Below are 27,494 nucleotides of genomic sequence, written 5' to 3'. Positions count from 1 at the left end.
TGAACATGTCTGTGTGGATCTATTTCAGAGTTTTCAAGATACACTTGGAGTGGTAGCCAGAAATAAACCACAGAGAGCCTGTATTCCATGCAATGAGAACCAACAAAGGATCTGAACCAGAGAATAATGGATCAGATGTCCATACCATCAAGGCCATGCTGACAGTCTACCTCATGGAGAAGGTTTTGATGGAACAAGGCAGTAGGCATCAGTCTGGCTCACTAGATGCCTCTGATCAAATTCCCTGGATGGGAGTGTATCCCACAAGAATCAGCAGGCACAGAGTTAACCTCACTGAGTTACAAGTGTTCAGAGAGGATGGCATGGTGGGAGCAGGAACAGGAGTCATCAGCTGGAAGCTATCCCTTGGTCCCTTTGTTGGTTATGAGGGAAAAAAATATTGACTATTCATTCTAATGACAACACAGAGAAAGCTTCAGGTCTGCCTCTCAAGGCACTATTGCCACAGACCAATTTCAGAGATTTCATAAGAATTGCAGAAATAAAACCTGAATTACACACACACCACACACACACACACACACACACACACCACACACGTGTCCTCATGGGGCATGCTTGTGGCTGTAGGTGACATCATGCAGCATGAGAACTCACAGAACTCAGTAGACACCTGACACCAGCTCTGTATTCTACCCAGAAAATCCTATCCTGACATGGGCAAGGGTGGGCCTCTTTCCTCTTCTTCAAGGAGTGTTTGTAGTAGCTGCTTCATCCTCCATTTGAATTATTTCAAGATGTGGTCATAATCCCAGAATTAAGCGATCAAAAACCAGGGTGTCTGGGGCCATCCACTGTATCTACCATTTCATCATTATGTATTAATACAGATGATAACATATATTTGAAACTTTTAAGGAGACGCTGAATTCCATGTGAAAATGCAAAAGTAAATGTGAAGACACAATCATAAGAAGGTAAAATATATTATACAAGGAAATTGCGAAAGGAGCCTGGTGTCTAGTAGAGGAGATAGAAAAATAAAAATAAAAGCTTAATTAATTAATTTTAAAAAGAGGAGGGAGCTACAGACAATAGGATGGAGCCACTACACCAGCCCTTATAAAGAAACAAAGCAAACAAACAAAAACCCTGGTGGTTAAGGCATACTTCTGGGGTAAGTGGCTAGGAACTGAATATAATTCCTAAGGGTCCACCACATACAGGGATACTCTCTGCCACAGTTGGGAGGCAGATGGGTGTTTTATCAACAAAGTCCTAGGAACTGCTATAGACACTAGACCATGAGGCCTCAAGACTCATGCAGAGGTTCTGCACTTGAGGTTTCCATGACTAGATTTTTAAGACTGGAGATCTTGAGATGGGAACTGTGAAAAGTGAAAACCAGAGGAACAGCTGTGGCCCAGAGGCAGGCTCTGGGCCTGCCCTGCAAAGGAAGTGCTCTTCACAGGAGGGGACCCAGCAAAAGTCACCACAGAAGGAGTCCTGGGGGGCCATACCTGCCTAACTCTAGGACAGAGACCAGGCTTCCTGTGTTTGGAGGTGAAGTGAAAAAGAGATACAAGAGAAGGCCCAAAATAGAAAAACTGGCCAATATCTTCTGTCATATCATAAAAAGTGAGGATGGAGAAAGGGAAGAGAGAATGAGAAGTGTTTAGGCACCCAGGATGCAATAAGCGAGGTCCTGTGTCTAAGAACAGGAAGTGGGGAGGAAGGTGGAGCTGTCTGCTGAAGGTTTGGGTCTCAGTAAGGTATCCATTGATGAGGGGCAAATCATGAAACCATGATATAATTCATAGACACAGTAAGTACAACCGGGGTTGCCTGGAGCTTGCTGAATTGGTAGTGGGGGCATGGATATGAGGAATTACTGTTTTATCAGCAGGGTATTTGAGTTTGGGAGGCTGAAAACAGTTCTGGAATGGGTGGTAGTGATGTTTGCACGATAATGTTAATGTGCTCAATGCCATTGACTACACTAAATGGTTAAAATGGTAAATTTTATGTAATATATATATTGCCACAATTTAAAAGAAGAATCCCAAGAGTGCTTCATAAGAATTCTTAAACACAAGCAGAAAATAGGGAAAAGCAATTTTGTGCCACCCTCAAGTGTCAACACAGGGAAGACGCCAGGGGTGTCCTGTGCTGGAGAAAACCTTCTATATAACCTATGGTTTCCCAAACACCCATCATGCATGCACCTCCATCAGGCCTTCTTCAGCTTCCTGGCCCCACACAGCCACCTGGCCACCATGCCCAGCAGCTTCCCACAGAGCCACAGGGTGCCCAGGGTGACCAGCAGCAGGAACAAGAAGACGTCCAGCAGGTACCGCTCATACCACGGCTGCTGCAGGCCGTGGGGCTTGAGGTGTGCCGCACCCCCGGTCTGGAGGATGTGGTCGATCCAGCCCACCAGCCTCTGAGCAGGGGTCAGGGGGTGGGAGCGCCTGATGATGCTGGCGGCCACTGCTGCTGACTTGTACCTGTTGGCAGAGACAGAGGCAGGGTGTTACTCATGTGCTCTCAGAAGTCTTAGAGACCTCGTATCACACACACACACACACACACACACACACACACACACACACACACACACACTTTCATCTATATGCACAAAAGACTCAGTTTCAAGGAAAAGTTGTTGGCCTGACCTTGTCACAGTCTAGCTGGATCCCTCTGAAAAGTTCTAACTGGTCTTTCAATGCAAAGATCCATGCTTTGTGCTAAAAGTGCTAAACTATAAAAAAAGTGACTAAGCTGTAAGGACAAGTCTCTAACAAAGAACAATTACGGTACAATAAAGGAAAAAGTATATAGGAATATATGTGATGAACTATACATCTGATTCAGGGTAAATGTCCTTGAGACCCTAATAAGATATTCGGTCCATCATGGTTACCACATCCTTGTGCTGGATGGGAATTTACCTAAGAGAACCTTTTATTGACTCACTTAACAGAAATTCATCCTAACTTACTTTCTGGCAGGCCCTGTGCTAGGCCCTGGGAATGGAGGGGAAACAAGAGACACACTTGGCCATCCAGAGGAGCTTACTCTCTATTTTCTAGCGTGAGGGACACGCAACAAATTTAAAAAGAAAGAAATGGGGTAGTTAATGATCCTGAGAAGTGTTAAGAAGGAAAAATGAATTAATGATTGAAGAGGGTGGGAGAGAGGAGCACATTTAGGACTGTCAGACAAAGACTACCTCTCTGAGGAGAGGACACTGGAGATGAGTCTAACTGTCATGAAGGAGCCAGCCCTATGAAGAGAAGGGAAGGATGTTCTAAGGAACAGCACTGACAAAAGGCCTGAGGCAGGAAACAGTGTGGTATATTGGGGGACAGAAAGGAAACCTCCTGCCTCAGTGTAAGTCTACTAAGCACCCCAAAATATAAGACCTCTCACAGACCCTATGTAAGTAGGTCAGAGTCTTCACAACCCTTAAGGTAGAAAATTGTCAGCATCAACCTAAATTGTCCACTCTTGTTCTCAGAGGAAACAGGTCAGCTGCTAGCATCACACACATATTATTTTGTGTCCTGGAAATTTCAACTTTTACTGCAAAAAAGTGCCACACAGTGCATCTTTGTATTTGATATCTTCATTTAGCCTAAATGACTACAAGCCCAGAGAGCTCCATACCTCTTGTCTTCTATGACTTCCTTCATCTTCAGAGCCAATGTCTCTGCCTTGATCTGCTTTAACTGGATAGAGACACCAAACTTTTTGGCTTCTACTCGGACCAGGTTGTCAGGTTGGTCTCCCAGGACAGGAATCCCCACCATGGGCACGCCATGTTGGATGGCCTCCATTATGCTATTCAATCCACCATGGGTGACAAAGAGACGGATGCGTGGGTGAGCTGTTGCAGATCGGGAACACAGCAGAATATTTCAGGGTAAAACTTTCAGAATACCAAGGAAAGCATCAGGGTGGAAGAAAATATCAAGGCATTTCAAGGTATATTGGAGAAAATGGATTTACTGATTTAGCTTTGGACACACTCAAGGGTGAATACTTCAAGATATGAAATTCTGGCCTTGTCTCTGTACAGAAACTCCTCTAAATCAATCCATCTAAGACTCAGAACCTAGAGAAAGCTGCAGAGCACAGTGCTAAGGCATATTCCTCCTCCCATCTATCCATTCATCTCTCCATCCATCTCTCCTTTTCTTTCCACCCTGTCTCTCTCTTTATTTCTCTTCTCTGTTCTCTATTACCCTCTCCTAGTTTCACAATATCTGTTTCTCCTCTGATTTTCTATCTTTGTCTCTCTGTAGCTCTCCAGGTCTCACACTCTCTCCTTCACTGCCCATTCAACTTCCCTCTTATCTGAAGTCTTAACACTCTCACTGACATCACATCTCATGTATCATTCATCAAACTTACACTGTATGTGCTCTCTCCTCAACTTCATAAGAAATCCTCTAAAGTAGGCAATGATGGACCACCCAACTCAGTATTTCCAGTTCCTGTGTGTTCATCCCACTCTTATTTAGAGAAAACTAAAACAAGTGTTGATAATGAAGAGTTCATCTCAAACACTGCCTCTCAACAGAGATGTGCATCAGAATCTATTTGTGTTTCTTTGAAAATCAGAATCCTTTTCCCTATACCATGCCTTGTGAATAAATGTGCAGAACCCTCCATCTTAAGTTCCCAATATGTTTGTGAGCCATAATCTGGGGATGAACCTCTGATGTAATTAGTGGTTATGGCAGTGAGGGGGCTCCAAAAAGTGGCACAGGACCAAAAAATATATATTGGGGTGTAAAGAGCCCTATGTGACCAGAGAATCTGATGGACTAAAAAAACACCCAAGAGGTTACTCAGCTAGACATTCAGATATTTTGGCTCACCCTTCAAACACCATCAGCATCAATTTTAAGAAAGTATGAGTACATCTTTTGCAGGGTAGGAGAATGTACTAAAATGTGTGGGAGTGTGTGTCTGTAATGGCACATGGCCTAACAGATACTCAAGAGGCCAGGAACAGCAGTGGCAAAAAGACCCCTGGTATGTGTTCTCAGAGTCTACAAACCGTCTTTGATTGTGTCTGGGCTACCTTGGTCTGTGCCAAGTATGGAAAGGTCAAAACAACCTGATAACAATATCATTTCTGGCTGCAGGTATCAGGACTGCAATAGAAAGGAAGAAAACATGGCAATTTCAGCCATTTGGGAAGCATAGCCTGATTTCCCAAAAACTCCAATTGGCTGCTCCATTCTTGTCCTCTAAAGATTAGCTTTAGCTACCAGCTGCCCTTTCTCATGCTCATGGGGTTGCCCAGTAGAAACCTAAAGATACATAAATGGAAAGAGAGAAGTAGATCTGAACAGTCCTTACCCAAGAGGTCATTCTGAGGAAGCCAGTCCACAATTTTCACATTTGCTGCCAATTTGACGTCTTTGGGCCAATGAGAAGGATTACACTTCCATATCACCCCTTGAGACAGATGAGCAAAGGCACTGTTCATCTCCCTGAGAACTTCTTGGGACTGACAGATGCCCACCATGGAGCCCAGGGCCACAAGGACAAAACCAGAATCTCCAAACTTGGCAATGAAATTCTCAAATTCCTGCAGAGAGGTAAGAAATGAAAGGAGGTGAACACAGTTGCTCATGAAAACCTAGACAGCCTTGAAATGAAAGTCAGCTATTTACTGAATACACCCTCCTGTCAGTGCCTAGAGTTCACTGTCTTGAAAAGTTTCTCATAGTCTCTGGAGAGCTCAGTGCCCTCTGCTCATATCTATTGTGTCTGGTGGCCTTGAAGTCATTTTTCTGAGACCTCAGGACACATCCTACCATATAAACACTTTCAATGATCACAAATGAATGTGAAGACAGCTGTAGGTGTCCAGCCACTACCACAATAACCCACATTGCCCTTGAGGCGCTCAAAGCACACTGTAGCACCAACATCTAAATCCAGGCCTTGTGTGTATAATAATGTTTTATAGAAGAGGAAAGTGGAGATGGTGGGAATCTCTTTCTTCATTGAAAACATGGTCTCAGTACCAGGGTCATCCTCATCCCTCATTCTAGGTGTGGGGAGATAGGGTCATTTAGGAGTGTTCCAATGCCAGACCAGAGGTGCTAGTGCCTGGGAGAGTGCCAGTTGCTGTCCTGGCCCAGTAGGGGGCAGCATGTCTTCTGGAGGCTGAAATAGATGCTGGAGTAATGTCTCTGTGGTGTGTTTCCTTCACATGCTTATTAGCCATCTGTCTATCTTCTTTGTTGAGGGGTGTGGTAAGGTTTTTGGCCCATTTTAAAATTTTTAACTGATTGGGTTTTTTATTGTTATTATTGAGGTTTAAGAGTTCTTTGTATATTTTGTATATATGGTTTTGTACTTGTGTGCATAAGTGTATATTTTGAATAATAGTCTATCAGATATGTCTATGCAAATATTTACTCTTGGTCTGTGGCTCCTCCTTTCATTCCTTTCGAAATGAAGTTCTGTCCCAGAACAGAAATTTTTAAGTTCAGTTTGCCCACTCTTCAACTCTATCATAGAACATGTCTTAGGTTTTACCTCTAAAAAGTATTCACCAAACACTAGTTCATCTATTTTCTCCTATGTCCCCTCATAGGAGTTTCATATTTTTGCATTTTACATTTAGTTCTGTGATCCACTTTGAGTTAATTTTTGTGAAGAGGTAAGATCTATGTCCATTTGTTGGAACGGCTACCTTCTTTTCATGACATTTCCTAATGCCTTGTCAAAGATCATTTGACTAAATTTATGTGGGTCTTTGTGTACTCTCTACATTGATCTATTTGTCTATTCTTTTACTTATACCATACTGTCTTGATTGTTTTAGCCATATGGTACGTCATGGTGTTGACTAATGTAAGACTTCCAACTTCACCTTCAGTTCTTCATCTTCAGTACTGTGGTGGTTCTTCAGGGTTTTTGCCTCTCCGTGCAAATTTGAGCATCATTTTTTGAATATCCACAAAATAACTTGCTGCGATTTTCAATGGGATTGCATTGAATCTACAGATCGAATTGGAGATAATGATTATCTAGCAATATTGAGTCTTCCTATCCACGAACATGGACTTTCTCTCTGCTTATTTAGTTCTTTGATTTCTTTCATCAGTGTTTTGTAGTTTTCCTCAAATAAATTTTATACATATTTTCTTAGATTTATTCCCAAGATTTCATATTTGGTGGTGCTAATTTAAATCATATAGTGTTTTAAATTTCACATTCCTCCTATTCATTGCTGATATATAAGAAAAAGGATGGATTTTTTTATATTGAACTTGTAACCTTTTGATATTGCTATAATTGACTATGAGTTCCAGGAATCTATTTCTTGACTTTTTCAGAGTCTTGAAGTGGACCATCATGTCATCTGTGAACAAAAATAGTTTTATCTCTTCCCTCCTAATCTACATTCCTTTTATACTTTCTTTGTCTTATTAATTTACTAGGACCTCCAATATGATGCTGAAAAGCAGAGGGAGGGGACATATTTGCCTTGTACCTGATAAACTGTTCTTTCATTTTCTATATATGTGTCCTTCGATATAGAGAAGTTTTCAATCCTAATGAAGTCCTATTTCTCTATGTTTTTCCTCTGTTACTCATGCTTTTGGTGTCACATCTACAAATTCATTGCCAAATCCAAGTCCATGCAATTTATCCCTTTTCTTCTAAGAATTTTTTGGCTTTTAGCTCTTTATTTAGGCCATTGATCCATTTTAAGTTAATTTTGGTATGTGGTGTGAGGAAGGTTCAAATTGCATTCTCTTTCATGTGAATGAATATCCAGTGCCCCCAGTACCATTTGCTGAAGAGACCATTCTCTCCATTGATTGCTCTTGGCACCCTTGTCAAAAATGAATTGGTCACAGTTGTATGAGTCATCCAACTCTGTTCTTTTTCATAATGTTTTGGTTATTCAGGGTCTCTTACATTTCCGTGTGAATTTGAAGATTTTTCCATTTCTGCAAATAATAATAATAATAAGGCCATTCAAATGTTGGTAAGGATCAGATAAACTCTGTAGATTGCTTTGAGTAGTATTGCTCTCTTAATAATATTAAGTATCACAATCCATGGTCTAGAGAGGTCTTTCCATTTATTTAGGTCTTAATTTCTTTCAGCAAATTTGCAGTGTCCATGTCTTTCACCTCCTCAGTTTAATTGGATGCTCTTGTAAATAGAATAATTTATTTAATTTCATTTTCGATTATTTATAGTCAGTGTATGGAAATACAACTCATATTTGCATATTGATATTTTTCCCTGCAACTTTGCTGGATTCATTCACTAGATCTAGTGTAAGGTGTATGAATTCTTTGAGATTTTCTATATATAGGATTATGTCATACGAAAATCAAAATATTTCTACATTGACCATTCCAATTTGGATGGCTTTTATTTCTTTTTCTTGCCTACTTGCTTTGAATAGCAGTGATGTGGACATCTTAGACTACTGATCTTAGGCAGCACGATTTCAGTCTATCATAAAAAGTATGATGTTAGCTGTGAGTGTTCCATAGATATTCTTTATCATGTTCAAAAAGTACCTTTCTACTCCTAGTTTTGTGAGTGTTTTTATCATGAAAGGATGTTAGTTTTGTCAAATGTCTTTTCTGCGTCTCTTGGTATGATGTGCTTTTTTATCACCTTGATTCTATTAATGTGTTATATTATGCTGATTGATTTTGTATCCTTTATCTCCTATAAAAGTTTTGACATCAGTCTATTTTGTCTGATATTATTAGTATGTAGCCACCCCCAGGTGATTCTTAAAGAATTTCATGATCTAATACCCTAAAAATTAGTTTTTGTCAATTCTGCAAAACATTTGTTTCTTCCTTTCTCTGCATTTGTTGGCTGTCCCCAGCTGCCAGCCCCTTACCTCACTGTGCCATTCTGGCCCTACTTAACTCCATCCAGCATAACACTATAAGAATTACCATCCCAAAGGACCACTAGAATTAGCTTTCTTCTCATTTGACATTTATAAGATCAGTACAAATCTATAATTTAAAATTGGCACAGGCAGAGCATGATGTCATAAGAAGCTACATACTTCCAGTCCCTCACAGAAAAAAATAACAGGAAATAAAAAACTAAGGACTGACTCAAAAATTTTACAGGACTTGGGAAAATAGTCACTGACATACAGAAACCAAACAAACAAACACACTCAGAATGGTGAGAATTTCCATGGCATTTTTACTCTTTCTTGCCCCACAATCTTCCTGGGGTGGCATGCCATGATCCAGAGTTAGCAGTGCTGGCCCTGACTTCAGCAGCAGGAGCAGAACTGAAATAATTTGCAACATTGTAGCCACTCTGTAGCCTCCCAAGTGACAAGTTTAGGCCTCACTAGACTTGAAGCTCTGACTGGAAATGGCAATATAGTTCAGATATCAGGCTGGTGGGAGTCTTGCAAAAGGGCACCATGCCATGTAAAACCTTCAGGGACATTACAGATCTCAGAGTCTTGGGAGCAAGAAATTATGGGAATAAAATACAACAGAACACCTAAGGCCTGGAGCAGAATCTGGGTAAGACTCTTTGGGAATTTAAGACATTAAAATCAGCCAAGAGTACAGGAAGAATTAGGTGAATAAAAGCTTACACAAAGGTCCAGACAGGAAAAATGTTCAGAAAATACCTAAGAAGACTTAAGTATTAAGTTGTCTTCTCTGGCTGATCCAAAGTATTAAAACATTCTCCACTAATTAGTGAAGGTGTTCTATGGCAGCCTGCAAATACAAATACTGTTTTTTACAAATGCCCAAAACTTTCTACAAAAGATCACAAGGCATACCAAAAAAAAAAAAAAAAAAAAAACATAAGACATTGCTGAAAGAAATTTAAAAAGGCACAAATAAATGGAAAAAGAAATCCAGGCTTCATGGATTAGAAGACTTAATACTTTAAAGAAGTCAGTACTTCCCAAGGTGATCCACAGATACCATGCCATCTCTATCAATAGTGAACAACATTTTCTTTTGGCAGAAATAAAAACCTATCCTAAATTTGATATGGAATTTCAAAAAACCTAAGTACCCCAAGCAGTATGGAAAAAAAGAACAGGGTTGGAGGTCTCACATTTCATTATGTCAAAAGTTACTACAAAGCTATAATAATCAAAATAGTGTGCTATGACAAAAAGACAGATGTACAGATCAATAAAATAAAATAGGAAGTCCAGAAATATCCCCAGGTACATTTGGTCAAATAACTTTTGACAAAGGTGTCAGACCATTCATTAGGTAAAAGACAGTCTTTTCAGCAAATGGCATTGGAAAACTGGATAGCCACATGGAAAAGACTGAGGTTGAACCATTATATTATGCCATATACTAAATCAACTTAAAATAGACTGAATATCTAAAGAAATGAGCTAATAGTATAAAACTCTCAGAAGAAAATAGAGGGAGAAATCTTCATGTCATTATATTTGCCAGTGATTTCTTAGATAAGACACCAACAGCATAGGCAACAAAATAAAAAGCAGTCAAACTGGATTTCATCCAAAAGAAAAACTGCGTCTCAGAGGACACTATCAACATAGTGAAAAGGGCAAACCAGGGAATGGGAGAAATATTTGCAAGTCATATATCTGATAACGGACTGATAACCCGATTGTATAAAGAACTATTCTACCCAAAAAACAAATATGTTTCAAAAATGGGCAAAGATTTAAACAGATATTTCTCTAAAGAAGATATATAAATGTCCAATAAGCTTATGAAATGGTAAACATCGCTAATCAGGGAAATTCTAATCTAGCCACAATAAGACACCACTTCCCACCCATTAGGATGGCTAGTAACAAAATTTTTTAAAACCCACAAAAACAAAAACAGAAAATGACAAGTGTTTATGAAGATATGGGGAAGTTGGAACTCTTATGCTTTGTTGGTGGAGATGTAAATTGGGACAACCACTGTGAGAGACTGTACGGCAGTTCCTCAAAAAATTAAATATACAATTATCATATGACCCAGAAATTCCATTTCTCAGTACATCCCCAAAAGAATTAAAAGCAGGGACTCGAACAAATATTTGTACACTACTGTTCATAAATATAGGAGCATGATTCACAATAGCCAAAATTGAAGCAATCCAAGTATCTATGGACATAGATAAATAAATGTGGTATATACATACAATGAAATATTACTCAACCTAGAAAGGAAAGAAATTCAGACACATGCTACCACATGGTTGAATCTTGAAGACATTATGCAAAGTGAAATAAGCCATCACAGAAGAATAAATATGGTATGATTCCATGTATATAAGGTACCTAGAGTGTTCAAATTCATACAGACAAAAGGAAAATAATGGTTGCCAGGATCTGGAGGCAGAGAGGAAATGAGGAGTCACTGTTGAGTGGGTATGAAGTTTCAGTTTGGGAAGAGGAAAACATTCTGGAGATGGATGCAGTAATGGTTGCACAACAGTGTGTAAGTTCTTAGTGCTCCTGAACTGTACCCTTCAGTATGGTTAAAGTAGTAAATTTTATACTATGTATATTTGGTCACCACAAAAAAATTGGGAAAGGAGAGAAGAAAAACTGTACAAGCATTTGTTGTGTCACAGATTACACACCTTTGCTTCCATTATTCTCCTCCTTAATAACTCTTAAGGGTAGAGACTTTGGTGCCTAGAAAGCCCAGTCCAGATCTTGGCTTTTGCTGCTCTGAGCTGAGTGGTACTGGGAATATTATATACGTCACCTGAACGTCTGTCCTATCATTTATAAGTGGAGTGAAGTAGAGCTGAGATCAGTGGCTGCCTGTTGCCGGTAGGTACTGGGTTGCTATTGTATGGAAGTTATCTTAGATATTGTATATCATGCCACCTTGAGGGAACTGTGATGGTCTCCAGTTTTATAAATATCACCAATGGCTCCTTCCTATAGAGCTCCCATTCCTAACACAGCCCAGATTTTCTGATTTGATTGGTCTGGGATTAGGTCTAGGTATTGTAAGTTTTAAATGCTACTCAGGTGGTCTGAATGCAGAGCCTGAACTCAGAACCACTGCTCTAAAAGTTATCAAAATGAAGTAGAGCTGAGATCGGTGGCTGCCTGTTGCCAGTAGGTACTGGGTTGCTACTGTATGGAAGTTATCTTAGATATTGTATATCATGCCACCTTGAGGGAACTGTGATGGTCTCCAGTTTTATAAATGAGAGGACAGAAGCACTATTCAAAATAGCTACGATGTTGAAAAAACCTAAATGTCCATCAAAAGATGAAAGGTTAAAGAAAATATGGTGTGTGTATATATCTATATATATAGATAGATATATACACACACCATATACAATATATATATATACCCACCATATACAGTTTATATATACACATCGTATATATACAATACATATACACCCACCATATTTTGTGTGTGTGTGTGTATATATGGTATGTGTGTATATATATATATAGTATGTATATGTATATGTGTATTATATATTGTATATTGATATATATATCAATATTTATTGAGATCTATACACACACATATTTACTAAGATATATATACACACACCATATGCAATATATATATATACACATCATATATATACAATATATATAAACCCACCATATTGTGTGTGTGTGTGTATATATGGTATGTGTGTATATATATATATAGTATGTATATGTATATGTGTATTATATATTGTATATTGATATATATATCAATATTTATTGAGATATATACACACACATATTTACTAAGATATATATACACACACCATATGCAATATATATATATACACATCATATATATACAATATATATAAACCCACCATATTTTGTGTGTGTGTGTGTATATATGGTATGTGTGTATATATATATAGTATGTATATGTATATGTGTATTATATATTGTATATTGATATATATATCAATATTTATTGAGATATATACACACACATATTTACTAAGATATATATACACACACCATATGCAATATATATATATATATACACATCATATATATACAATATATATAAACCCACCATATTGTGTGTGTGTATATATATATATGGTGTGTGTATATATGTATATATGTATTATATATTGTATATACTGTATATTGATATATATCAATACTTATTGAGATATATATACACACACCATATACTATATATATATATACACACACACACATATATATACACACCCACACACATACACACATATATATATACACACACACCATATATATAATGTCCTCAGGGTTCATTCATTTTTTTCACATATTGCAAAATTTCCTTCTTTTTAAAAGTTAAATAGTATTGCATTGTGTGTGTGTATATATATATATAGTATTATATATAGTATACATATTGTATTTATTATATATCAAATATATATATTGTATTGTGTATATATATATGGTGTGTATATATATGTTGTATATATATTGTATATATTGAATATATTGTATATATATTGTATTGTGTATATACTATATGCTGTGTGTATATATATATATATATACTGTATGTATGGTACGTATATATACTATATATATGGTGTGTATATATATATTGTACATATATATACTACACGATGCAATACTATTTAGCCTTTAAAAAGGAAATTTTGCAGTATGTGAAAACATGAATGAACCCTGAGGACATTATTCTAAGAGACATAAGCCAGTCACAGAAAAGCAAGTATTGCAGGATTTCACTTATGAAGCATCTAAAATAATCAAGGTCATAGAATCAAAAGTGGGAGTTGGTTTCCAGGGGCTGGGGGAAAGGGCTAACAGATAGTTACTATTATATGGAGAGGAAGAGTTCTAAAGTTAAGTGAGATGAGTAAGATCTAGAGATCTGAGGCACAACGTGGTACCTACAGTCAATAATTCATATTGTACTTTCAAAAACTTGTTAAGAGGGCAGATCTCATATTAAGTGTTTTTACAAAACCAAAATAAAATTTTAAATAGAATAAAAAAATAGAATAGCAAATTAAAAATAAAATAAAATAAAAATGTATATTCTAGGTGTTTTGTTTGTCTCACCCTACTTCAATCGCAGTTCCCTCTGCCAGGGGAGCCACCAGTTCTGTCTGCACTGAAGAGCTCTGCATGGAGTCCATATTGAGAGCTAAGGTTTTACTTACCTGTGGTACTGCTTTAACAGGTCTGGATATTAAGCCTCCAACATACACAGTGTTGGGAAGCAGGGGCCGAGCAAATTCAAGGGCAAAGTCAGAGTTAACAAACCACAGCTCTGCTTTCTTTAGGAGATGAGACAAAACTGGCCTAGAGCCTTCTGGGAAATGTTCCTTGATGGTGCTGTCAAACGTAGACTGGATTCGCCATTGCTTTATGGAGAAATCAAAGAGCATCAGAAAATTCTTCACTCTGCCCCAGAAGTCCATGTGGTCGGTTAGCAAGGAATTGAATACTGGAACATAAGACACAGGGTTTGGTAGTCCAAGGTCCACACTGCCAAAGGGAGTGGGAAGAATCGACACAAATGGCTTCCCAAGCTTCTCAGCAACCAGGAAAGAACAGAAGTCAAATGCTTCAACAAATACCAAGTCAAAGTTCTCATTTTTTAAAGAATCCATGATATCACTTCTTAGCAAATCACTGCACTGAATCCCCAATTGTTCCATTAACTTTACAAAGTTGTCAAATGCTTCTCTGAAAAAAAAATGTAAGGGCAAACATTCACTGGAGGTGTTAATTTCACAGTACATAAAGGAATTGTGGGCTACAAAAAAATATCCCAGGTAAGTAAGACCATATCTGGCATCAGCCCACCTATTTTACCAGTGTCCAAAGAATAACTCTGCTCTGGTCATTCTGCCCTGGATATTTCTGCTTCCTAAAATGTTCTCACTTCCTCCTCTCCCCTTTCACCAACCAATTGTATCCACCCATGATCCATGCCAACTCAAGAGCCTTCCACTTTGAGGGCCATCTCTCACTGTAGCAGACCTCATTGTTCCTTGTCTACTTGACGCATTCTATGATGCTCTCTTTAACTTTTTTCTGTATACTCACTTTTTATGAGTGACTTTTCTTTCTCAGCTTACCTGTGGAAGTAACTTGGTAGCAGAGTCCACCAATATTGATGATATAGCCCTGTTTTATTCTTAAAATTTTGTACAGTCTACATTTAACAAATTGCCTCATACAAGGAACTTTCTGGTGGTAAAAATTAGAACCCAAATTCTAAGCTGAACACGAGATTTACATCTTTCTAGCCTATGAGGTAAACAATTTAAAATAAAAATAAAAGTCTGCTTGAAGCTTATTATTAACCTTTCCATTTTATGCTTCCTAGAGTATTTAAAGAAGTAATGCTAACATTTTACTGATACCTAATTAAGACGCTGTCTATGGCACTATTCTCCTTTAATATTTTCCCATCAGTGCCTGCAAAGAAAATGACCCTTTTTGCACAACATATGGGCAATAGATGAGAATGCTCCTGACCAGAGGTTACAGGTGCAGGTGCTTTGGGCCATGGGCCTCCTGCTTGAATAAAGGACTCTGAGAATCAATGGCCCAGCCAGCCTGTAACCTATACAACACTACACCATGTCAGCCCACTTAAAAAAGGCCCACAGGTGAGAGCTCCTTAGGAATATGCAGATGCCCATGAGTGCTTTAGAATGGATGTTAAGTGACAACAGATGACTAGCTGAAGGAATCCTCTATTATATTTTTAAATGATTTTAAATAATGAATGACTGCTACATATTGTGGATAAATTCAAGATAAGAAGTACAAATTCCTCAAAAGTAGAGCATTAATAGTATTTGAAATTAAGTTAATAAATCGAACACAATACAGGAAGGTACTGTTCTCAGTATATTGCACCGTATTTAACATGTGTGTACAGCCAATCTTCAAAGAAATAAAGTGGAGGAGAAGAGACAAGACATATACTTAAAAAAATTATGAGTAACAATCACAAGATGATATAAACAAAGTTTAAAATGAGTATTTTAGATAAGATCTCATAGACAAGAGAATTTCATCTTCTAGTTTAGGTAAGGAGAAAAGCTTTATGAAAAAAGCCAGATTTTAAGGTCATCTTGATGACTGAATAAAATTTTTAAGGAAAAAAGGGAGGTGGGGTTAGGCCCATATAATTAACCAAGCAAGGCATGAATATGTCTTTCCCCTCTTACGTCAAAGATGAAGATCTTTGAGGGCAACTGGGTGGCTCAGTTGGTAAAACGACTGCCTTCGGCTCACGTCATGATCCCAGAGTCCTGGGATCGAGTCCCACATCGGGCTCCCCCTGCTCTGTGGGGAGCCTGCTTCTCCCTCTCCCTCTGCCTGCCACTCCCCCTGCTTGTGCTCTCTCTCTCTGTCAAATAAATAAATAAAATGTTTTAAAAAAATGAAGATCTTTCAATACATCCCAGGTAAAGACAAAAATTCATCCACTCCATCCATACACTGCCGCCCATCATTGATCTCCCCATCCATCTACTCATCCACTTTTCTTAAATTCACTCCAAGTATCCATGCATCCAACCATTTATTTATGTCACTAAAATGGTAAGTCTTTCATTCAGAGAATAAAAGAAATTACCTGCCATGCAAAACTTCTGTCATAAATAAATCAAAATATTTCTTTAATTCTTTTTCATGTTCCTCAGATAGAAGCCAACTGATAACTTGGTATGCATTTTCCTTCTTTTCTAAATAAAAGAAAATTTAAAACACCAATAAAAATATGTAATTATGTCATAGTTTTTTTTTAATTCCAATAATTTTATATATATTTGAATGTTTGCTTTTAGAGGGTTGGTTTTTTTTTTTGCTTGCTTTTTCATTTCTTCAATCATAGGATCTGATAATTTTACTGAGAACCTTATAATAATTCAGTTATTTTTATTCAATTTAAAGCCTTCAGGTGAAGACATAGATATTGTTCATTTTACGGATGAGAAAACAAAGATAAATGGAGTGTCACATAATTTGTCAAGGTTGCACATATAGTAAACAGTACACTTTGCATTTAAATACAGATCTCATTTTATCCCAGTTCCCCAGCCCTTTGTCTCTTAGGAAAAAAAACATCATTTTTGTTACTTAAAAGAGATACATGCAAAGGTTTTTCATTCTGCCAAAAATATGCCAAAGGCTAAGTTAAAAAAAGTAGTCCTCTGCAGCCCTACTTCACATCCTGGCATTTCCCTCATAACTCATGTGTAATAAAGAGTCTGACACCATTTTTGAGGTTGGACTGATGACAGCTTTCAAGCTCCATCTCCCCCTTAACCTTCTGTGACATACCTTGGCCAACAGAGAAGAAAACCTCAACATGCCATCCTTTATGTGAGCAAGAGTGTCAAGCCAAGCAAGCCAGACCCAAGTAGGGGAATCCTCACTTCCACCCTACTCAGAAGCTTCCATAATTGGCATTTAGAGACAAAAGTATGGGTTTAGCCTTTCAGCGGTCCTGGTCATGTGTCTCACATAAACCTATTTTCTGTGTCAGCTTGGATTGTGCTTCTGGATCCCAGCATGAGCCGTGATTGACACTAGGCTAGGTAGAACCCTGTGACCGATGTTTGTGTGTCTCAAGGACTGCCCCCGTTATAAACAGTGCTCTGGGTAAGACTGATACCAGTTTACAAGCCCACAGAATGGTGGAAGAAGAGTAGTCACTATGTCATATGATGAGATTCACACCTGTGAAAGTAGAAGGCGCATCCAACCCTAGAAAATGCCTTTGCTACTGCTGCTGATTATATCTCTGTAGCTAAAAGAAAAGTTGATTAACACAGTAACGGGGAAAAACACTGACGACGCCCCCATGGAGTTAATTCAAAGAGTTCATTCAAACTCAGGTTAATTTCATGTCTCTCAAAATCACCACTAGGCAGGCCCTTAGCCTTGATGATACTAATTGGGACATTCTGAGGAAGAAACATGTAAATATGAGCAGGTTAGAAGGGACACCCACCCCCAAAATATATGTATGGCAAAAAAAGGGAAATTGCAGGATAGAAGAGTCAGGAAAGAAATTAAAACAGAGTTCATCAGTTTTAACATACGTAGAATCTAACATTACTTAAAAAAGAAATTATTACAGAGAAATGACAAAGATTGGCTTTTGTGACTTTACATCAGAGGTTCTAAATTACTTTAAACATCAGATGGGATGCACCAAAAACAAACCTTAATCATCTTGGTCAATACTGGGGGAAAATAACAGATATATCGTAAATGTTCACCAAATTTATCGAAGTACATCTGTACTCTTAGGAGTTACAAAATATTAGATAGAGGACAATTGTGCATGCCCTGTCTTAACTACTGGGATTAAACATCTCATAGTCATAAGAGCCATTGGTTAAGTTATTTCATAGTAGCAACGGTTGCTCTTATGTAACAAGTCATAAAATAAAATTAAGGTTTTAGTACTAACAGCATGACAAAAAAGGATTCATTGGATCGGCCAAACATATTTAAACTGTTAATACAATCAAATATATTTTAATAGAGTGCCTTCAGGATTAAATCCCATTAAAAATCATCTATTAACAAAGGAGTGATTACCCCACTGGTTCTCCATTTAATAGCCTAACTTAGACTATTCTTAAACCTGAATGAATGGTGCTTCTCAATGGACTGCTATAACTTGACTGCCGATGTCATCACATTAGGGCTACCATTTCCAATGTTACTGAAATTGCTGACTATATCTAAGTACTAATAGATACTCTGCAAACATAGATTTGGTAATATGTTCTGTTCATTTCCTATTTCAATAAGCTCTCAGCTGCAGTGTCTCTTCAAATTCATCTTGGCAGGATACAAATCATTTGTAACTGGTTTCTCATGAACTACCTCAACAGCCTTGCTCACAAGCTTTGCCGGTAAGATCTTAACCACATTCAACTTTCTCCAGAAGCATATGTATGACATTGCATTGAAGACAATCTCCTTTTGCAGAGATTTGTCCAGCACACGAACTCAGGACACAAACATTCACCCAGGAGCTCACAAGAGGAATGTGCTGCTGCCCTGCACAAAGCACAAGCCATGGCACCTCAGTTGAATTCTTGGGAAGAATTACTTGTCAGCTGAAGGTCTTTCTGCCCCTGACACTGTCAAACACCTATTACAGTTCCACTTCCAGCATGAGAGTATAAGGAGCTTTCTTGGACCTACTTTCAAAAGAGGAACTGGTGAAAATTTTTTATATGTATGAAATACATTTATATGAAAATTGTATTATATATACATATATGTGTGTATGTATATATTCACATATATATTCAACTATATAAATATATGTAAAATTCTGAAGAAATAAGATGTCAAAAGGCAGTGGGGAAATTTCTGCTAAGATGGTGGAGTACCAGGAATCTGTCCCCTGACCTAGACAACAATTCCAATGACAGAATTTGTCTGAAATAACTATTTGGGAACTCTGCAGTCAATTAATGGTTTCCAACTACCAGGGGAAGTCTTTAACTGTAAATTGCAGTTATCTCGGTCAATCTCAGCTCTTTTCACAGTAGCAACTACCCATCCCCCACCCCTCAGTGTCTAAGAAGAAAGCTGTGTAAATGTGTTCATATAGCAGCTTGTACACAGGTTTCAAGAGTCTGAGTGGGCAAAAATGACCTTCTTCAAATATCAAATATCTGAGCTCTGATTGCTGATTTCCGCTTCTGAGCACAGACGTACAGACAAAGAAGTCAGCAGCAACATTTTTGCATCACATTCATTGTTGCAAGCATATCCCTCTGGCTGAATGGACTTAAAGGGGTCTCAAAAGACTGATGTCCTCCTTTCCCCCCATTTTTCTCATTTTCTCCTTTTGGGGGGGAAACAGTAAAGACTGGGACATTGTAAAACAACTACATATACCAGGAAAATTAGAAAGTGTCTTTCATGCCCAGGAAAAGGCTCAGAAAAGACCTAAGAATACCAAAGTTTATACCTCACATTGATCCTTACCACAAAGGCAGCCTAGAACAATTATAAAAAAATGAACAAAATTAATAACAAAAATCTGCAAACCCTAGAGAAAGAAGAGTCTCACCTCCAGATATAGCACATTGTCAGATTCAAATGGTCAGTTTTCAACAAAAATTACAAGACACACCAAAAAACAGAAAACTAAGGCTTATTCAGAGGGAAAAAAAATAAATCAACAGAAACTGTCCCTGAGAAAGACCTGATGGCAGAGATACTAGATGATGACTTTAAAGTAACTGCCTTAAAGTTCCTCAGAGAACTAAAGGAAGATGTGGAGAAGGTCAAGGAAAAAGTGTATGCAAAATAGAAATGTCAATAAAGGCATAGAAAATCTAAAAAGAAACCAGAAACAAAATCTAGAACTGAAAAATGCAATAAATGAAATGAAAATTTCACTGGAGGGATTCAAAGGCAGGTTTGAGCAAATGGAATAAATAATCCATGAACTTAAAGATAAGGCAATGGAAATGATCAAGTGTGAAGAACAGAAAGTTAAAAGATTGAAGAAAAGAACACAGCCTAAGGGACCAACATACACATTGTGGAGGCTCACAAGGAAGAGAGAGAAAGAAAGGGATAGAGAGAACATTTTAAGTAGTAATGGCTGAAGACCTCCCAAATGGATGAAAGATAGGAGTATAAGCATCCAGGAAGCTCAACTCCAAGGAAAATGAATTCAGATATTCACATCAGGACACATTATAATCAAAATTTAGAAAGATAAAGAGAGAATATTAAAAGCAGCAAGAGAAAAGTGACTCATCACATACAAGTGTTTGTCAATGAGATTATCAATAGATTTCTAATCAGAAATTTTGGAGACCAAAAAAAAAAAAAAAAATCAGAGTCCAGAAGGCAAGTGGCCCAATATATTCAAAATGCTAAAAGAAGGGGCTCCTGGGTGACTGTGGGTTAATCGTCCAACTCTCAGTTTCAGCTAAGGTCATGATCTCAGGGTTGTGAGATGGAGACCTGTGTCAGGCTCCGTGCACAGTGGGGAGTCTGAGATTCTCTACCACTTCTTCTCCCTCTGCCCCTCCCCCCACTCACACTCTCCCTCTCTCTCTCTCTCAAATAAATAAATAACATCTTCTTTAAAAAATGCTAAAAGAAAAAAACAATCAACAAAAAAATCTTATATCCAGCAAAACTGCCCATCAAAAGTCAAGGAGACAATCCAAGATAAACAAAACTAAGGGAGTGTGTAACCACTAGACCTGCCCTGGGAGAAATACTCAAGGAAGTCGTCCAGGGAAAAAATGAAAGAACACCAGACAGTAACTCAAAGGTGTATGAAGAAATAAAAGGTAAATGAATGGGCAATTATAAAAGCTACTGTTTTTGTAACAATGGCTTATAACTACCTTTTTGTTTTCTACACGATTTAAGAGACTAGTACATTAAAAAAATTATTAGTTTAAAAACTGCCACCATTATTTGTACTTTGTTTGTAAGTAACTTCATTCAAATTTTCTATGTAATTTAAGATACTAATATATTTAAATTAATGATAGATTATGTTTGGGGGCACACAATATATAAAAATGTAATTCTGTGACATCAACTAACCAAAAAGGTGGGGGCTGAAGGCATATAGGAGCAGCATGTTTGAATGTTATTAAGCTGGTATAAATTAAAATCTGAGTGTCATAGATTTAAAAGGTTGAATGAAATCCCCATTGTAACCACACACATGTAATAGCTCCAGAATATACACAAAAGGGAATGAGAAAATAATTTAGTGTTTTGTAAGGAATCAACTAAACACAAAAGAAAGAGTGATACAGAAAGTGAGGGACAAAGAAGCTATAAAGCATATAGCAAACAAATAGCAAAAGAACAGAAGTAAGTCTCTCCTTATCAGTAATTACATTAAATGTACATGGATTAAACCCGCCAATCAAAAGACAAAGAAGGTCAGAATGGATAAAAACACATGATCCAATTGTAATATCTTTGAATGGTGACAGATCGTGGCTACACTTGTGGTGAGCATAACATAACATATACAGTTGTCAAATCACTATGTTGTACACCTGAAACTAATGTAATGTGTGTCACTATACTTTAATAAAGAATAATAATTAAAAAAAATGAAAAATAAAATAGAATTAACAATGGGGGCAAGAAGGTGTGGGGTGTATGGGAACTTCCCATACTATCTTTACAACTTTTCTATAAACCTAAAATTATTCCAAAATGAAATGTATTTTTTTAAAAAAAGGCCATAAACACACAAAGAAAAGCATAATCCAACTATATTCTGTCTACAAAAGACTCACTTTAGATCCAATGACACAGACTGAAAGGGAAATGATGGAAAAAGATATTCCATGCAAGTAATAACCAAAAGAAAGCAGAAGCAGATAAGCAAATATCAAACACAACAGATTTTAAATCAAAAAAGATTAGAAGAGACAAAGAAAACAGTATATATTAATAAAAGTTTCAATACAGCAAGATGATATAACAATTATAAACATATACGCACCTAATAAGATATCATCAAAATGTCTAAAGCAAAAACTGACAGAATTGAAGGAGAAATAGTTCTATAATAATCATTGGAGATTTCATAGTCCATTCTAAATAGAAATGGATCAGCAGAAAGAAGATCAGCAAGGAAATAGAAGACTTAAACACATTAATCCACTAGTTGTAACAGACATACAAAACACTCTACCCAATAACAACAGCAAACAGATTCTTCTCAAGGGTACATGGGACATTTTCCAGCAGAGACCATGTGTTAAGCCACAAGTAAGTCTCAACAGATTTTAAAAAATAGATACCATACAACATACTTTTTCTGATCACAACAGGTTGAAGTTAGAAATCAACAGAAGGAAAACCAGAAAATTCATAAATAATGGAAACTAAACAACAACTTTTATATAAGTAATGATCAAAAGAAATCACAAGGGAAATCATAAAATACTTAAAGACAAATGAAAATGAAAATGCATACCAAAACTTAACATAAAACACATACACACATTTTTTCCCATCTTTTCAATATGACTAGATTAAAAAAAGATTTTGCACTAAGCAGTGCTATACAGAAGACATTGTCTATCTTTTCCTGGGATAGAGAAATATAATAATTACAAAAAAACATACTCGGGATTAAATAATCTCCTCCATAAAGAAGTATGGTGACATTATGGCCATGATCTTGAAGAATCTGAGAAACCTGGTCCACCAGTAGATAATGGCTTCCACCTAGAAACAATACAAAATTTCATTTTTGTAAGGGTGAGAACAGAGAGTCTGAAATTGATATTGGGGGTTGGGAAATCTAGGGTAAGGCAGCAGAGAGTTGATGGCAGTAGAAGAAAATGAGTTTCTTTTGGATAAGCCCCAGACCTGATACCCTCATTCCTTCTGACCAAATATTGACATGTAACAATCTTACATGAAAGATTCCCTTTTGCAATTCAAGGTCTCTGTGCTAGTGCAATGAGCTTCTCTATGCTTAGGCCTGAAGGAGTTCCTGATCCTCAGTACATGCTGCAATTTAGGCAGGCTTTATGAAGATACTGTGTCCTAAAGAAGTAACTATTCAGTGGAAAATTTGGCACAGTGCTATGTATGTGAGAATAAAGGGTTTCTGTGGGAAAATCAATCAGAGCTATTTCTGGAATCCTTCTCTCTGGAATTTATGTTAACGTGGAAGCCAGAAACATGGGAACATGAATATCAGTCTAAGAAAGAGCCACGGAAACAGAAGGGGATTAGAGCCACTTTTCAGAGCCAAAATCCTTCAGATTCCAATATATTTGGCAGGAGGTTCTTCAGTTGGGGCCTGCATCTTGCTGAATATCAAATTAAGGTATTCTGGATAACTGTGGGCCCTAGGAGTGGAGCTGCAGGATCCTTTATGCAAGAGACTGGGACATCACCCATCCAGAGAAAATCCTGGGATCCTAAGGAAACAGAAGCTTGATCATCTGGGGAGGTATAGGTTCTATCACACCAATGTCTAAAACCATGTGATATCACAGAGCATTTTTCTTGAATTGATGGGTTAAGGAATAGAATTTGCCCACATTGGGAAGTGAGGGTTATTTGGAAGATGAAGCTCTCATGATGATTGGGTCAGCAGAGAGGGATGTCGGACTACAGTAATGGTGTGTATCTGTGGAAATTAGCTTTTTATATCTATACTTGTGCTGACTGAGATATCACGGATTATGGAAAGCACAAACCCCTACTTGCTCAGACTGTCTGCTCTGGCTCACATTCAACTCATGGAAGAAATGGAACAGGGGAGAAGCCATCCCGCAGCGGCAGCCATTCCTGAGGGTCTTGGTGAGCCCAGTGCATTCTGGGCCAGAGACGGGGCTTCCAGCCACACCTGCTCCCTCTCAGAGTCTGGAGGACACGTGCTTTCAAGAGGTGAGAAAGCTCTTTTTTTCCTGTTACTTCCAACTATCATTAAAAAGTAGATTTAAAATAGAAATCAAGGTTTTGTAAATACTGATTTTTACGAATCCCCACGGTAAAGAGTAGAGTTTGGGGGACAGGGCAGGTTTGAGGTAAGAGACAGTGAGTAAAGTCCAGAGGGTGTCCGTCAGGGAGGTCTGATGTGCTCTTGCAAAAGGCCCCTCATTTCCCTGACTCTCAGGTTCCCTGTCAGGAAATAAGGCGGATGCCTACACTTATTGCCCAATTAGATGAACTCCGTGGTTTCTTCCAGCTCGAGGATCCCCAGATTCAGAGGGATGTAAAAGTAATCCTGGGAGCCCCCTATCCAAGAAGGTCAGTCCCCCAGACTGAATGGAGGGGCAGGAGAGTACAAAGAATGATGGGAAGTCAGCTTCAGGGGCCATTCCAGAAAGAAGTGTCCTTTCACAATAGATCCAAAAACTTCTTGGGGAAACTCCATCCTATGATGCCTCCTTATCCTGAAAATGTTCCTGTTCTTTCTGTTCCCTTTGGGGAAGAGTAAAGGAAATAAACCCAACTTCATGCAGAATTAACCGCTTCACTGTCCTTCAAAACCTTCCAGCAGCAAGGGCAAAAGAGAGAGGGGATTCCCAAGAACTTGATAGTCCTGGGGCCCCCTCCTCGCCCCATCAGTTCTCCAGGTGTCTTATTAATGACATTCCCAGTTTGTGCTGCTGCCTACAGGAGCCCCGGTCCTTGGCCTCCAAGAGCCTGAAACTGACCTCACCTTCCACTTTCTACTGGCAACTACTGCACACCCCATAACTTTTAGGCTGTACCTCTGAAAGTCCCTACCTTCCCTGGAGTAGGAGGCTCAAGACCTCCAGGTCAGCACTGGATCTAAATTCTGGCCCCAGCTATGCACAATGGGAATCACTTCCAGAGCAGATAAAAAGCGAGGAAAAGAAACTGTTTTCTCCAGAACTGACTTCCCCAGCCCAGCAGTGGGGACGCCTCTCTGCCACAGGAGCCTGCCCACTTCTCCCTCCTCTAGCCTGGGACCGAAGCCCTGTTTTGAAAACCACATGGATGGACCCCCTGACCCAAGGCTGTCTGCCTGAGCCCTGGCTGAGGTGCCTGGGATGCAGCTGTCTCTGATTCTCCTGCCGAGCACTCACCCAGTGAGGATACAGTGAGAATTTTGGCGGCTTCTGAGAGCAGGAACCCCGGCAGAAGGAAGCCGGCTAGCAGCAGTGCCCGCTGTCCGGCCATGTTCGCTCCCGTACCAGTGTGGAGCCCAGCCGTGCGCCGCGAGCCCCGCACAGCGAGCTGTGCGCCCCGGGGACACGTGCAGTGTTGGCAGTTGAGGAAATGCTCTGGCGGGCGGATTGGAAGAGGTAAGAGGTGGATCCTGCCTGTCAGCTCTTCAGTCGCTACTCGCCCTTTGCTCCTCCTCCCAGAGTGCTTGCACCACGGGCTATTCTGTACTCACCCTCCCTAACCTGGGGCAGTGGGAAGGAGGGGTTAGCGAGCTGTCCTTAACCCCTCTCTGTGCTGTAATCACCACACTCTCCACAGAGAAGATACTCTGAACCAGGAATTTAGGGACCTTAGGAAGACGCTTCCAAGATAGTTCCACCTCCAAGTGACTCAGACCCATCCCTATTTTAGGGATCTTTTTCCAAATTTTCCCACTCCTAACTGCTCTTTTGACTGCATACTGCCATCCCCATGCCCCATTTCCCCAGGTACCTGCTTAAAATCTCTGCTAGTGTTCCAATCTCAAGATCTCAGAAACTGATTCCCAACGGAAAATTACCTACATTTATTGCTCAGAGAGTTTCTTTGGAAAGTAATTTACTGGTGACAAGTGCTAATGTCCCCTAAGTGTTAAGCCCCGCTGGAGGGCCAGGTCTTGACCTGAAGCATTGAACCTCTAAAGGTCAGTCTATTATTCTGAATGGGCATCACAAACTAGGATGGGGTGGTGGGCACCAAAAAGTTCTATTCTTATAAATGTTTCAAATTATTCACTAGAAAGATTGTTAAACTCTCTCAATATTATTACATTATTTCCCTTCAAGTTCTCTCTCAGTTTGTGCTATGTAGTCTTTGAGGCCATGTGATTACATGCATACATATTCACCATTATCATCTGTTCAAGCATTCTATCTTCACAATGAAAAAAATAATCTGTATTGGGAAGACACCATTTAATATTAATCTAATCACATTACTTCATCTACAAACCTTATTTCAACCCCTCCAATTGTCCGATTAATATCCTCTGTTGTGATATGAATTTGCTGGTGCAGGAGCCGATCCAGGATCACACATTGCAGGGAGTTATCAGGTCTATTCATCTCCTATAGTGAGGATTGGTTCTCAGCCCTTCTTTGTCTTTCATGTCATTGATATTTTAAAGAGTACAAGCTGCTTATTTTGAATGATGGATCTCAAGTTGGGTTTGCCTGATGTTTCTCATTATACTTCAGGTTACTAGGGAGCTTGGTGCGAATACTACAAAGCTGGTATTGATTCCATCTCAGTGAATCACAATGGGACGCCCATGATGTCAGATGGTCCTATCATTAGAGATAACTCTATTCCTTGTTTAAGGTGGTGTTCACCAAGATTCTCCACTGTAAAGTTGCTATTTTTTGCCCTATAATTAGGAAATAAGATGTGGGGAGACATTTTGAAACTGAAATTCCATTCCTCATCAAATTTCCCTCATTTCATCATCATTTATATTTCTTATGTGATTCAAGTATTACTGTCATAGTGGCAAATTAATGATTTTTTTAAATCAACAGAATCCTGGGAACTGCCATAGTACTGGACCTGAGGCCCCAGAGCCTCACACAGAGGTCCAGGTACTTGAGGTCTCCATGACTACATTTTTAAGAGTGTTAATCTTGAGAAGGGAATTGTGGGAAGTGAAAACCACAGCATGAGCTATGGCCCAAAGGCAGGCTCCATGTCTAACCAGCAAAAGGGGTGCTCTACACAGGAGGGACTCGGGACAAAGACCACAGGTGGAGTCCTGAGGGGGCCACACATGGCTAACTGAAGGACAGAGACCAGGCTTCCTGAGCTTGGAGGTGAGGTGAAAATGAGGTGCAAGAGAAAAGGCCAA

At 38.7% G+C, this 27,494-nt stretch overlaps 1 protein-coding gene across 2 annotated transcripts; it reads right to left on the bottom strand.

Moving 5' to 3' along the window:
- Positions 1 to 2,191: 2,191 nt before the first annotated feature.
- Positions 2,192 to 25,627, bottom strand: LOC114204856 (UDP-glycosyltransferase 3A1-like). 2 transcript variants are annotated; one of them, XM_088023706.1, is made up of 8 exons: positions 25,534 to 25,627; positions 23,083 to 23,188; positions 18,228 to 18,234; positions 16,560 to 16,663; positions 14,122 to 14,650; positions 5,335 to 5,566; positions 3,631 to 3,850; positions 2,192 to 2,468 (listed from the first exon to the last, which is right to left on the bottom strand). In XM_088023706.1, the coding sequence occupies exons 1-8, from the start codon at positions 25,625 to 25,627 to the stop codon at positions 2,192 to 2,194; spliced, it is 1,569 nt and encodes a 522-aa protein (XP_087879832.1). The 2 variants fall into 2 exon arrangements, with proteins under 2 accessions (XP_087879832.1, XP_027953871.1); XM_028098070.2 differs by lacking the exon at positions 18,228 to 18,234 and having other exon boundaries at positions 16,560 to 16,668; positions 23,087 to 23,188.
- Positions 25,628 to 27,494: the final 1,867 nt, after the last annotated feature.

This window comes from Eumetopias jubatus, unplaced genomic scaffold (assembly GCF_037043125.1).
Source record: "Eumetopias jubatus isolate StellerSeaLion01/CBP00866 unplaced genomic scaffold, mEumJub1_p1.0 scaffold_5, whole genome shotgun sequence".
Lineage (NCBI taxonomy): Eukaryota > Metazoa > Chordata > Mammalia > Carnivora > Otariidae > Eumetopias > Eumetopias jubatus.
The sequence above is the reverse complement of the archived record's forward strand: the minus strand, read 5'-3'. Positions and strand labels throughout refer to the sequence as shown.

What these genes read in the sequence shown, in the direction of transcription:
- LOC114204856 (XM_088023706.1), bottom strand. Translation starts at nt 25,627, where the DNA reads ATGGCCGGACAGCGGGCACTGCTGCTAGCCGGCTTCCTTCTGCCGGGG. An exon ending in ACAGAAGTTTTGCATGGCAG is followed by an intron (nt 14,651 to 16,559) that starts GTAATTTCTTTT and finishes TTTTTTTTTCAG; the next exon opens with AGAAGCATTTGACAACTTTG. An exon ending in GAAGTCATAGAAGACAAGAG is followed by an intron (nt 2,469 to 3,630) that starts GTATGGAGCTCT and finishes CTCTGCCAACAG; the next exon opens with GTACAAGTCAGCAGCAGTGG.